General features: G+C 57.2%; 1 protein-coding gene across 3 annotated transcripts; it reads left to right on the plus strand.

Annotated features, from left to right (window-relative positions):
* The first annotated feature begins 209 nt into the window (after positions 1-209).
* Positions 210-10489, plus strand: LOC105480944 (synuclein beta). Of its 3 annotated transcripts, XM_011740160.3 has the most exons (6): positions 226-492; positions 1107-1236; positions 3994-4035; positions 4237-4355; positions 9393-9482; positions 9853-10489. In XM_011740160.3, the coding sequence occupies exons 2-6, from the start codon at positions 1116-1118 to the stop codon at positions 9883-9885; spliced, it is 405 nt and encodes a 134-aa protein (XP_011738462.1). In that variant the 5' UTR covers positions 226-492; positions 1107-1115; the 3' UTR covers positions 9886-10489. The 3 variants fall into 3 exon arrangements, with proteins under 3 accessions (XP_011738461.1, XP_011738460.1, XP_011738462.1); XM_011740159.3 differs by lacking the exon at positions 9853-10489 and having other exon boundaries at positions 210-492; positions 3994-4023; positions 9393-9584; XM_011740158.3 differs by lacking the exon at positions 9853-10489 and having other exon boundaries at positions 218-492; positions 9393-9584.
* Positions 10490-12150: the final 1661 nt, after the last annotated feature.

Here is a 12150-nt window from a genome sequence, read left to right on the forward strand (position 1 = left end):
CAGCTGAGATTCGAGCCCAGCAGAACTCCAAATCCAATCGCGTGATTTCTTCCCCACTCTTCGCACGCCGCATTGTCCCCCTCCTCCACCTCCCAACAGACTACGAGAGTCTCACGACCGGGGCCCCCAGGGGCGCGTCCCGGGCCCGCCCCGGGAGGCTCATCGGCTACGCGCAGTCACCCTCCCCGCCCCCTGTCAGTCAGGCCGAGGGGGCGGCGCGGCCGCCAGGCGGGTGCTGAGCTCAGAGCTGCCGCAGCGCCAGAGCCGGAGCCGGAGCGCGCGAGCTCGCAGGGCGGGAGGAACTAGCGGTGGCTGGCGACGCACCGGAGACCTGGGCACTTCTGCGCTCCTGCTGAGGACCCGCGACCCAAGCGCCTGACCCCGGCCCTATCCCCACTCCGGCCCCTAGTCCACCCCGGCCCGGCCTAGCGGAGCCCCCGCGTCCGCCCGCCGCAGCCACCGTTCCATCCCCAGCCCCGGCCCCGCATCCAGGTGAGGCGGCCGCGCGCCGGGGATGGGGAACGGGATGAGGGTGGAGAGGGGACTGAGGCGGCAGGAGGGAGCTGGGGAAGGGGATGGAAAATGGAGGGGGGTCCGGAGGATGCACATCAGTGTGCACCCCGGAGTATGTGAGTATGCTCTGGTGTTTGCAGCTGCCCGGGCGGCTGTGGGGACGTGTGTCTGCGCCCGTGTGGGTCGGGGTGTTCGTGCGCGTTGGAGCGTCTGCGTGTCCTGTGTGTGCACGTGAGCTTGTCCGTGGTGTATGTTTGTGTGCATGACCGTGTGACTCTGCCGTGCGTGTACAGGCGGGTCCTGGATCTTCGCGCCGAACCAGCACTCCGGTTCCACGGGGCTGCAGGTTGCAGGGCCCGGATAACAGAGGCAGTGGCCCCTCCCGCATTCCCGGGTTTCAAGGACGCTAGGACTCTCCGCGGCCCTGAGGCTTCGCACTGGGGAGTGGGGTGGGATGGGGGAAAGCGGGACGGGGCTCAGGGTCCAGAAGGGCGCCGTGGTCTCGGGAGGAGGAGGGGACCCACGTCCCTCGGAAGGGGCTGGGGTGAGGGTGCGGGGCCAGAGCACCGGTGCCCGTGTATCGCCCTCCCCAGGTCGCCAGGATGGACGTGTTCATGAAGGGCCTGTCCATGGCCAAGGAGGGCGTTGTGGCAGCCGCGGAGAAAACCAAGCAGGGGGTCACCGAGGCAGCGGAGAAGACCAAGGAGGGCGTCCTCTACGTCGGTGGGCGAGGGGCGGGGTTTCTGGGCCTGCAGAGCTGGGGATCCCCCAAGAGTGTAGAGCTGGGGCCGGGTCCCGAGAAGGGGGGTTCTGGGCAGGAGAATATGAGTCAGCAGATGGGGCGGGGTCAGCAGGGGTCACGGGGGACATAGCCAGCCCATAGAAGCCTGGGTCTGTATCCGGAAATGGGGACACGGGGTGGGCTGATGAGGGCGAGCTCCAGCTGAAAGGCCAGGGACCGGTGCAGTGATGAAAGCAGAGAACCTCCTTTTTCTTATCCTTATTACCATTATTACTAGTTACCTGGTGTTGAACACTTGCTGTATGCCAAGTACTGGGTAAAATGTCATAACATCCATTTCCTCATTTAATGCTCCAGCCCATTCTACAGATAAGGGAAACTGGGCTTCCCAGAGGTCTAAGTACCTTGCCCAAGGTCACCCAGCTGGTAAATGCTGAAACTGGGGTTTGAAAGAGCTTTATAGAGTCGGAAGCCCCACCCCTTCCCTTGTGGCGCCTCCCTCCAGCACCTCCAAGGCTGAGTTGAGTTGTGTTCCAGGTCCGCCTGCATCACCACTCCTGTGGTCTTACCGTTGCCATCTCTCCTCCCCGTCCGCTTTCCTTGCAACCACCGGCTGGTATCAGGAGAAAGGCCAGGGTTGGATAACTTGCCCAGGGTTGTAGCATATTTGGATTGTGGCCATTTGAAAAATATTTTGTGTCCACTTATTATGTGCCAGGCCTCCTGCGAATGCTGGGGTTTCACAATGAACAGGAAAGAATGGTTCCTGCTCTCCTGATGGTGATACAGAGCATTTCAGTAGTGCAAGTTGACATCCAGTGGCTCCCCGAAGAGAATGCCTCATCCCTGAGTAATAAGAGGGGGCAGGGCTGCAGAAAAGCCAGGTGCAAAGGCCCTGGGGTGAGCTGGGGGCAAGGCAGGAAGTAGTGGTAGGAGGTGAGGTCAGAGTGATGGGCAGGAGACAGTTCACGAGGGCCCTTTGCAGGCCAGGGCAAAACGTTGTTATCATGGCCGCGAGAGATTGTAAGCAAGGGACTGCCATGATGTGATTAGTTTAGAAAGGTCTCTTGGGCCTCTGGGGACAGAACAACTGCAGAGAGGTCTGATGGGAGATGGTAAAGCCACAGGATGAGGGTGGCAGGGACGAGGGCGGTGGCAATGGAGACCGGGAGAAGGCTAAATTGCATGTCTGCTTGATACCAGCTCTGGCCTCCCTCCTGCCTCCTCCCCAAGGTCTTTCATTCCTGCTGGCCTCTGGCTCCCTGACATTGTCTCTCTGATAATAGACTCAGCCCCTCCAAGCCATACTGCTCTTCCCCTTAGATTGGCACTTCCTGTTCCTCCCTCTGCCTGGGAGCCCCTGATGGACCCCAGTTCCTACAAGTTAAAGCCTCGGCTCCCTGTACCCTGGCATTCAATGCCCTTCACAGTCCTGCCTCAATTTACGTTTCCCACCACACCCATGGCTCCTGGCACATGGACTGTCCTGAAAGCACATTGCTCTGCCTTGTCTAAGTGGGTCCCTGGGCCTGGGATACCCTCTGCAATTTCCTTTCTGATGTCTATCTGCTCCCCATTTCTCAAGGCCCAGGCAGTGTTCCTTCCCTCCTCACACAGTCCTTGGAGGCTGGAAGTCCTCTCCCCACTACTTGAGGTCCAGGAACCGAATCTGTTCTCTTACCCACTTTAGACAGTGAGAGATTGGTCCAGGGCCTGGCACAGAGTAGGTGGAAACTGATGTTTTGTGGGAGGAGTGAAAGGGGAGCATGCAGCCTGCCCCTCCTGTTTCTGGGTGCTGGTTGGCCGTCGCCCTGAGAACCCTGTCTTCCCACGCCAGCCTCTCACCCCAACCCCCTGCCAGGCTCAGCCTGCCTAGACACCCAGTTCTGGCTCCATCACTGTTGTCTGTGTTGCCACATTGTCAGACGGGATACTCCCCGCCCCGTTTCCGGCTCTTATCCTCCAGCCCAGATCAGGCCCTCTGGCCTTCCCAGCAGCCCCCAGCCATTTTGATGTGACTAAGGTGCTACCCTCCTAGGAAGGCCCAGCCAATGCCATGGGTGCCAGTCACAATCTGCACATCACCTTTAGACCCACCCTGAGCCTGACACCCCCGACTTTGGCCAGAAGAAGGGGTTTGCACCCCTGTTAGGAGAAGAGACTCTTTAAAGGAAATGGAATGGGGCAGTGGGCTGTGGGCAGTGGTGCATTGGGCACAAGGGGAACCTTTCAAATATATAGCTTTGTCGCCTCCCAGCTCCACCCCTACTCCCACCCCCCACCTGCCTCCCATCCTGGGCTACATGCTGTTAGAGTGGTTGGTAGCTGAAGTTTGAGGGCCAGAAAGGCCGGAACTTGAATGTCAGTTCAGCCACTTCCTAGTGGCGGAACCCACACTGAGCTTCCATCTGTGGAACAGGGACAATAACAGCACCCGCCTCCCAGGGCTGGGGAAAAGCGAAGTGCAATGGGGCAGGCAGATGACCTTACACAGCACCGGCCCTCAGCCAGCATCCACTAGAGGGGTGGGGTATCGCGTCAGGCAAGAGAGAACTGCAACTCCTGCAGACAGAGCTGTGGGGGCCCAGTGCAGTGATAAGAGGGGGGTTAACATGGGGGTGCAGGTTGTAGGATGTGGGGACAGTGACGGGATGCCCACTTTGTCATCACCATGCTGTGCTGGAGTTTCTGTTCCCTCAGCACAGAGCCCTTAAATGTGCCGCTTTTTCTCCCTGCAGGAAGCAAGACCCGAGAAGGTGTGGTACAAGGTGTGGCTTCAGGTACCAGCCCAGCCCTGGCACCAGCCCCTTCTCTCACTTAGGCCGGTGATCTGGCCGGGAACCAGAGGGCAGGGGCGGGGGAGACCCCCAAGGCTTCTGCGGGAATGTGCTGTGGGAAGGGCAGGTCCCGGGATACAAGGTGGGGCATCGATGGTTCCCCCTTGCTCCCAAACCCCTTCCTCAACCCCCTCCCTGCTCCAGTGGCTGAAAAAACCAAGGAACAGGCCTCACATCTGGGAGGAGCTGTGTTCTCTGGGGCAGGGAACATCGCAGCAGCCACAGGCCTGGTGAAGAGGGAGGAATTCCCCACTGATCTGAAGGTAAGCGATCCTCCTGACCCGCACATGCGCGCGCACACACACACACACCAGGCACACAAATAAACCTGTCACCATCCCCGCCCCCCAAGTCCTGCCACCAGCATGGAACACAAGCTACTTTGCCTGCCATCCTGCAGGGCCATGCTAGACTCAGCTCAGAATGCATCTGAATAAAGGCGTGCATGGGTGTGATGTGTGATGCTCCCAGTGATGGGGACCCCCAGACCTGGCTGTCTGTGTGTATCGTGCTTGCCAGCGTGACCCAGATGACTACTGGCCACGTCTGCATGTGTCAATGATTGTTCATTCATTTCTTTTCATTCAACAAGTATCCATGCCAGAGAGGAATTGTCGTGGAGGCTGCCGCAGTGAATAGGTTCCTACGTTCCTGCAGCTGACATTGTAGTGGGGGATGATAGTAAAACGCAAGCCAGCAGGCAGGATGCTTTCCACGGGAATAAGTGCTACAGAGAAAAGACAGAGAGGGCAATGGGACAGACAGGCAAGGGGTGAGAGGGCTATTTTATTCAACTGGTTCTTCTCTGAGGAAGAACCAGTTGAGCTGAAACCCAAAGGATGAGAGAGGCAGCCTTGAGATGTGTGGCAAGCGAATTTCAGGCCATAGGAACAGCAAGTACCAAGGCCCTGAGGCAGGTTGGAGCAGGTGGGAGCTGTGCTGGGGTGGGTGTGATCTGTGCAGTTGTGTTTCCTGGGGGCCACTCATGTGTGCATGGAGACAGATCCCCCTACTAGGACTCCCTGATAAAAGGGGATTAAGAGTTGTGAGCTCTGAACCCACCTACCCCTAACCTCAGCTGGGTTTGAATCCTAACTCCGCTACTTCCCGGCTGCGTGACCCTGGGCAGGTCCCACCATGTCTCTGAACCCGATAGTTCGCTTGTAAAATGTGAGTGAACACAATAGGACTCTTATGCAGATTGGAGATAATATAGATTAGATATTCTCAAAGCTTGAGTGTGTATCAATCACCAAGAGGCTGGGTTAAAATACACATCATTGGCCCCATCCTTACAATTTCTGATTCAGTAGGTCTGAGGTGGGGCTGGAGGATTTGCATTTCTAACAAGTACCCAGGTGATGTTGATGCTGCAGTTCCAGGGAGCGTACTATGAGAACCATGGATGTAAAGAGCTGGGTTTGCATACTGTGAGTGCCCCGCAAGAGACTGTGGCCACGTGATCACGCAAGCAGTCTGTGTCTGCCTGCAGGGGATCCTGTGACCACAGGTGTGCCTGGAAGTGGACCCCCATGACATGTGTGTGCAGGCATTAGTTGTGGATGCTCTGTGCCTGTCCACGGACATGTGCAGACCCTGCCTCCATGGGGATGGGGGCTCCTTCTGCAGCGTTTGGTTTGGGTGACCAGTGTACGTTCAGCATGAGTGCATCCACCAGGCTGTGGGAGACCCCATGCTGCCCTCCACTCCTGCCATTTTGCATAGTTGATTCCTTCCACTGTTGGAAGTCAGGGCCTTGACTCAGAAGTTCTAGTTCCAGCCCTGTCTCTTTTCTATTTTTATTTATTTATTTATTTTTGAGATGGAATTTTGCTCTTGTTGCCCAGGCTGGAGTGCAATGGCACAACCTCTGCCTCCTGGATTCTAGAGATTCTCCTGCCTCAGCTTCCCAAGTTGCTGGGATTACAGGCACCTGCTACCACGCCCGGCTAATTTTTTGTGTTTTTAGTAGAGACGGGGTTTCACCATGTTGGCCAGGCTGGTCTCGAACTCCTGACCTCAGGTGATCCACCTGCCTCGGCCTCCCAAAGTGCTGGGATTACAGGCATGAGCCACTGCGCCCAGCCATGACTTCCCATTTCTTATAATCATGTTACCATAATCACTCCCATTCATTGATCTCTTTCATGAACAGGCACTGTCCTAGATGTTTTACATGAACTAACTCATTGACTCTTCACAATGTACCTATATGGCACCATAACCAGCCCATTTTACAGATGAAGACACTGAGGTTTAGAGAAGTGAAGTCACTTGCCCAAGACCCCAGTTCCTGCCTGCCTTCCTCATAAGGTGGTCAGGAGGATAAGCTCAGGCCATGTCACTGGAGTTGCTTGGTGATGGCACAGGGCCAGTCCTAGTGCTGTGAGCTGGGGTGCAAAAGAGAGGCAGGTGCAGCCTCTCTGTCAGCCCCAAGGCTGTTTGTGATGTGGGTGGTTGAACAGAATCATTTCTGTCTGGTCACCTTTCACCTACTGGTGCTTGTTGACGCCTCAAGTCTACCCTCCCAAGGGAGCCCAAGATCGTAGAGTTATAACCCAGACAACAGCTCCTTGGGCACCAGCAGCATGGGGGTACTCATGCAGACCTTGGGTCTGCATTTCTGAGACTCTCTGCTTCAAGCTTGCTTTCCATCCATCATCATGGAATCCTCACCAGCCTCGTTTCCCATGCAACGCTGCTGAGAGTAGAAGCAAAATCACTTGCCTGATGCCAGGTAGCTACCAGGTGGCCAGGCTGGGGTTGTTTGTTTGTTTTCTGAGATGGGGTCCTGCTATGTTGCCCAGGCTGATCTTGAACTCCTGGGCTCAAGCAATCCTCCTGCCTCAGCCCTCCAAGTATCTGGGATTACAGGCTATGGGATTTTTTTTAAGTGAACTTTTTATTGAAGTACAATGTACATGCAGAAAACTGGCAGCTCCATGAAATATTCACAAAGGGAATTCCCCTTGTAACCAGCAGCCAGCTCGAGACAGAACATTATCCCCCAGGACCCCACCTTGTGACCCCTTCCAGTTCCTATCCCCAGGGCCAGGACTAGGGGGAGACAAAAGAGGTGTCTGGGGAACTCGCTCATGGAGTCTCACTTGCACGGCCAGGAGAGGGAGGCCAGGCCTCCCTGACGTCTGCACTCCAGGAGCCTCACCCGCCTCCCATTAGTCCTGGCCCTGCCTATCCCCCTCCAAGGGGAACTGCTTTCTGACTTTTTGTTTTAGATGGAGTCTCACTCTGTTGCCCAGGCTGGAGTGCAGTGGCACAATCTCAGCTCACTGAAACCTCCACCTCTTGGGTTCAAGCGATGCTCCTGCCTCAGCCTCCTGAGTAACTGAGACTACAGGCATGCACCACCATGCCTGGCTAATTTTTGTATTTTCAGTAGAGATGGGGTTTCATCATGTTGGCCAGGCTAGTCTCAAACTCCTGACCTCAAGTGATCTGCCCACCTCGGCCTCCCAAAATGCTGAGAGTGGTAACAGGCATGAGCCACTCTTCCTGGCCTTGCTTCCTGGCTTCTATCAGCACAAAATTAGTTGGGTGTTTTTTGACTTATTGTAAATGTTATCATGAGGCTGGGCGCAGTGGCTTATGCCTGTAATCCCAGCACTTTGGGAGGCCGAGGTGGGAAGATCACCTGAGGTCATGAGTTTGAGAATAACCTGGCCAACATGGCGAAACTCCATCTCTACTAAAAATACAAAAATTAGCCGGACATGGTGGCACATGCCTGTAATCCCAGCTACTTGGGAGGCTGAGGCAGGAGAATCGCTTGAACCCAGGAGGCGAAGGTTGCGGTGAGCAGAGATTGCACCACTGCACACCAGCCTGGGCCGCAGAGCAAGACTCTGTCTCAAAAAAAAATGTTATCATGAAGTCCATGCTCTTCTATTCTGTATCTGGCTTCCTCCATTCATCAGGAAGCTTGTGAGACTCAGCCCTGCTCTTGTATGCATTGTTGTTCTTCATTCTTGTTGTGTAGTATTCCATTGTGTCATTAGCTCACAAGGCACACATCCATTCTTCTCATGTTGGACATTTGGGTTGTTTCCAAACAATGTGCTCAAGCTGGCTTTTTTTTTTTTTTTTTTTTTTTTTTTTTTTTTTTGAGATGGATTCTCACTCTGTTACCTAGGCTGGAGTGTGCGATCTTGGCTCACTACAACCTCCGCCTCCCGGGTTCAAGCTATTCTCCTGCCTCAGCTTCCCAAGTAGCTGGGACTACAGGCATGCGCCACAGTGCCCAGCTATTAAGCTGGCATTTTAAACACTACATTCCATCCCTGGGTTCTGGTCATAGCTGGGTGACTTGGGGGCAAAATAACGTTTCCCCACCTCCTAGGCCTTGGCATACCCATCTGTGCAGTGGGGAAATGAGCCAGGTCAGGAGCTGGAAACTCATGTGCCCACAGGGCCCACCTAGACAGGTAATGTGAAGGAGCTGACGCTGCCTGGATGGGACTGGGACACCCAGGGTGCAGATGTGGTCAGGGCAGGCTTTCCTCGGCACCATTGCTCCTGGATCCCAGGTGTGTGCCAGCCCACAGGAGGCCCTGCACAGGTTGTACATGGATCCCAGGCTGTCGCGTGTGCTTGTGTGTGCAGCCAGCTCGGTCCCATGTTTGTTCACATACATGTGGTCGTCTGCAGGTGTCTGGCCATGTGTCTGGCAGCCCACCCACATACATGCCCGCTGGTCTGCGCCTGTCTGGGCAGCAGACGCAGTGGGGAGGGGAGAGTCTTAGCTCACACATCCAAGCAACACCACGAGCTGTGGCTTCCAGCTTATCTTAAAATAGCAACAGCTGAAGAAATGAGGCCACACAGGGCCTGGGGGAGGGATGAGTGGAAGGTAGCAGGGAATGGCTCAGAGCCCCTGCCCAGCCCTGTCCCTGAGCCTCCAGCTCCCTTCAGCCCAGGGGAACCCCCAGGGTTATCTCTGGGGTCCCGATGCCCAGCACAGAGCCTGACACAAAGGATGAGGCATAAGCTGGTGACTGAGTATCCAAATGGTGGAAGTGCAGAGGCCACCATGCATGGGGGGAGCACTGTGGAGAGCCAGCTCCCGCTCCACACTGTCACTTCAACTGTGATTCAGGGGAATTTCCCCCTTAACCTCCCTCCCACTTCCAAGGCATTCCAAATAAACAGCTGAATTAGAAATTATCCTTGCTCTGCCAACCCACCCTAGCCTTCCCCACTCCAACCAGCCCAAAGCTTCCCAGTGTGGGAATTTGGGGGGCATCCTGGCTGTCCTCACCAGCCCTGCCCTTCTCTGCCCACAGCCAGAGGAAGTGGCCCAGGAAGCCGCTGAGGAACCGCTGATTGAGCCCCTGATGGAGCCAGAAGGGGAGAGTTACGAGGATCCACCCCAGGTGAGGGGGCAGCAGGGCTGGGGGGGACTTTGGGAATCCAGGATGATTGCTGCCGTCCCTAGCTGGGGTGGGACATCCCTGGCATGAGATGGTTGGGCCAGGGAGCTTGACACCCTTCTTCTAGAACCCAGGCCCCAGGAGGTGGGAGCAGGGAGGAGAGGGCAGATAGGGTCTAGCGCTGGGCCCCAGGAACCCCTGCCCAGGAATTCTCTGCTGTCCCCAACTTCCAGGCTCCTCCCCTGCCCAGGAAAAGGGGAAGGTACTATTCCTCCTTGAGGGAGAGGGTTATTGGGCCAGGGCTTGGCCATTTGGTCTCCAACTCCTCCTCCCTTTTGCTCTTCTCTACTTCACCCCCATCCCTGTGATGCAGGAGGAATATCAGGAGTATGAGCCAGAGGCGTAGGGGCCCAGGACAGCCCCCACCAGCAGCACAATTCTGTCCCTGTCCCTGCCCCGCCCCCTAGAGCCAGGGCTGTCCTTTGACTCCTTCTCCCCAATCACGAGATCTTCCTTCCGCTCTGAGGCAAACTCCTCGGAGCCTGTGTTAGTGTCTGTCCATCTGTCTGTCCTACCCACCCACGTCCAACCCTGGGGCGTGGACAGGGCCGGGGTTGCGGCCGCGGCTGGGAGCCTCGCCCCTGCAGTGTTGCCTCCTCCCGTCCAGCGTCTGCGCGGATGTAGCATGTTCTATGTGTTTTTAAACGAAGATCCGAAGCGACGGCTCCTCCCTGATCCCCGACAGTGGCTCTCCAAGGGGCCCCCGGGCAGCCTCAGAGCACCCCGCCCCACTCCCATTAACTCCGAGAACATTTTTTTTTAACCAAAACCAGGAGCCAGGCTGTGCCATGTCCCCCCTCCCACCGCCCCCAGCCGGCCCGGTCCGAACGCGGGCGTCGTGTGTTGTGATTGTGGCATGGAGAGTCCCCATCCCCCCCGTGTGAGCGTGTCCCGGGCGGGTGGGCCCGGCCGCCCCCCGCGAGTCCATGAATAAAGCTAATCTGTCTGTAGCCGGCGCCGCACGGGCAGGGCTGGGCTGGGCGCCGGGTGGGGGCGGCACGTGGCGGCGGGTGTTCCAGGTCCCAGTCTGCCCCTCTGCGCTCTTCGGGGTCTGGCACACACAGCCGAGGTACAAGACTGGCCACCTCTGGCTTCGTGTCTCCATCTTCTACTCTGTCCCCCGATGGCAGGTCGGGGAGGGTGCTCCCCGGGCTGGGAGGCGGGAAGGTGGCCTCGGGCGCCGCCTGCTAGTCCCTAAAGTGCCAGCTGGGAGTGCAGGATCTAGGGAAGCCCCATGACGCCGCAGTGTTGGAGCGGAAGGGCTCACATCTGGCCGCACAGGCAGCGCAGGCGCGCCAATGCCCACTCACGTGCGGACCCCGCGTGCCTGTCCGTGGGTCCAAGTGCGCGAACCCGAGTGTGCGCACTCTGGCCGCGCAAGCGTGCAAACACGTGTGCATGCACGCTGGCCAACACGTGCAGACCAGCGCGCTCCCATTCGAGCGCTGAAAGACCTCTCCCACTCCAGAACGTGGACACACACAAAGCCCCGCGCATACCTACCCAACGCAGAAAAACCTGTCTAAGGGAAGGGGAAATGGGCAACTGCCCCTGGAGCCAGCAGAGCCCTGGCCTCCGGTGCTCCACCCTCCCACCCCCACGAAGGCGCCGGAATGTTTGAGGCCAAAAGTTTGAGGTGGGCGAGGGCCCGCAAAGGTCTGGGATGCCGCCTGGGAGCCTTGAGCGGATCAGGATCAGCACTAGGGGGCCCCCAACACCGCCTCAGAGTGAGACAGATGGAGGCGGAGATACTGCTGGCTCCGCGCTGAGGCACCGCCCCCCCATGTGCTGCCTTTATTGGCCCAGGCACTCCCCGCTCGAGGCCCCGCCCCTGCCCTCTTGCCGCAGCGGCCTTATTTCCGCGCTTGCACCGAGGCCCCGCCCCGTCCCGCAGAGGCCCCGCCCCCACAGGACGGGATATTGGCGTGGCTGTGCCGCAGAGGCCCCCAAACTCGCCTGCGCAAGACCCTACCCTATTCTAAACCTCGGTGCGACCTCAATTCCGTGCCGCAAGACTGCGTCGCCCTCCAGCCCCTAGCTGGAAGAAGTTTGCTCTATTCAGTTAGCCCCCGAGTGTTAGCGCCTCTTTCCCTAAGTTGTTGGAGGCGAGAAGTGGTGCCAAGCTGGGAAGAAGGCCTTGAACGCTGCGGGAGACCGTTCTGCTCAGGTCACCTTGGCCCGCAGGGTAGGGACCTTTATTTCCTGAAGTAGGAGGCAGCTGGCAGACGGGGTGCGGGGGGTTGGGGGGGGCGCGGGGAACAAACCGGTGGTCTTGGATTCTCTGAGTCACTTACGTGAGGATGTCACGCGCTCCAGATCCCTTTTGGTTGAATTAAGATGCTTCTCACAACCACAATCCGTGGGGATTGCAAATTCGTGGCCCTCAGGCTGAATTTGGCCTGTAGATATGTTTGATTTGCGAGCACAAGGTTTTAAAATTGTGAAATTTGAATGCCTTTAGGCTGGACACACCTTTTCCGCTTGGCCACGGTCTGTCCCCTCCTTTTGTATCACACCCATCCACTTCACTCATTTTCATGCACTGCCTGGCCTCTAAAGACTGAGTTTGCCGCCTCCAATCCAGCTACCAGCACCTGACCCCCATTTTTAA

This window comes from Macaca nemestrina, chromosome 6 (assembly GCF_043159975.1).
Source record: "Macaca nemestrina isolate mMacNem1 chromosome 6, mMacNem.hap1, whole genome shotgun sequence".
In the NCBI taxonomy this organism is placed as follows: domain Eukaryota; kingdom Metazoa; phylum Chordata; class Mammalia; order Primates; family Cercopithecidae; genus Macaca; species Macaca nemestrina.

Coding starts and splice junctions, on each gene's coding strand:
- LOC105480944 (XM_011740158.3), top strand. CDS start 1,116: ATGGACGTGTTCATGAAGGGCCTGTCCATGGCCAAGGAGGGCGTTGTG. Junction 1,237..3,993: donor GGAGGGCGTCCTCTACGTCG/GTGGGCGAGGGG, acceptor TTCTCCCTGCAG/GAAGCAAGACCCGAGAAGGT. Junction 4,356..9,392: donor AATTCCCCACTGATCTGAAG/GTAAGCGATCCT, acceptor CTCTGCCCACAG/CCAGAGGAAGTGGCCCAGGA.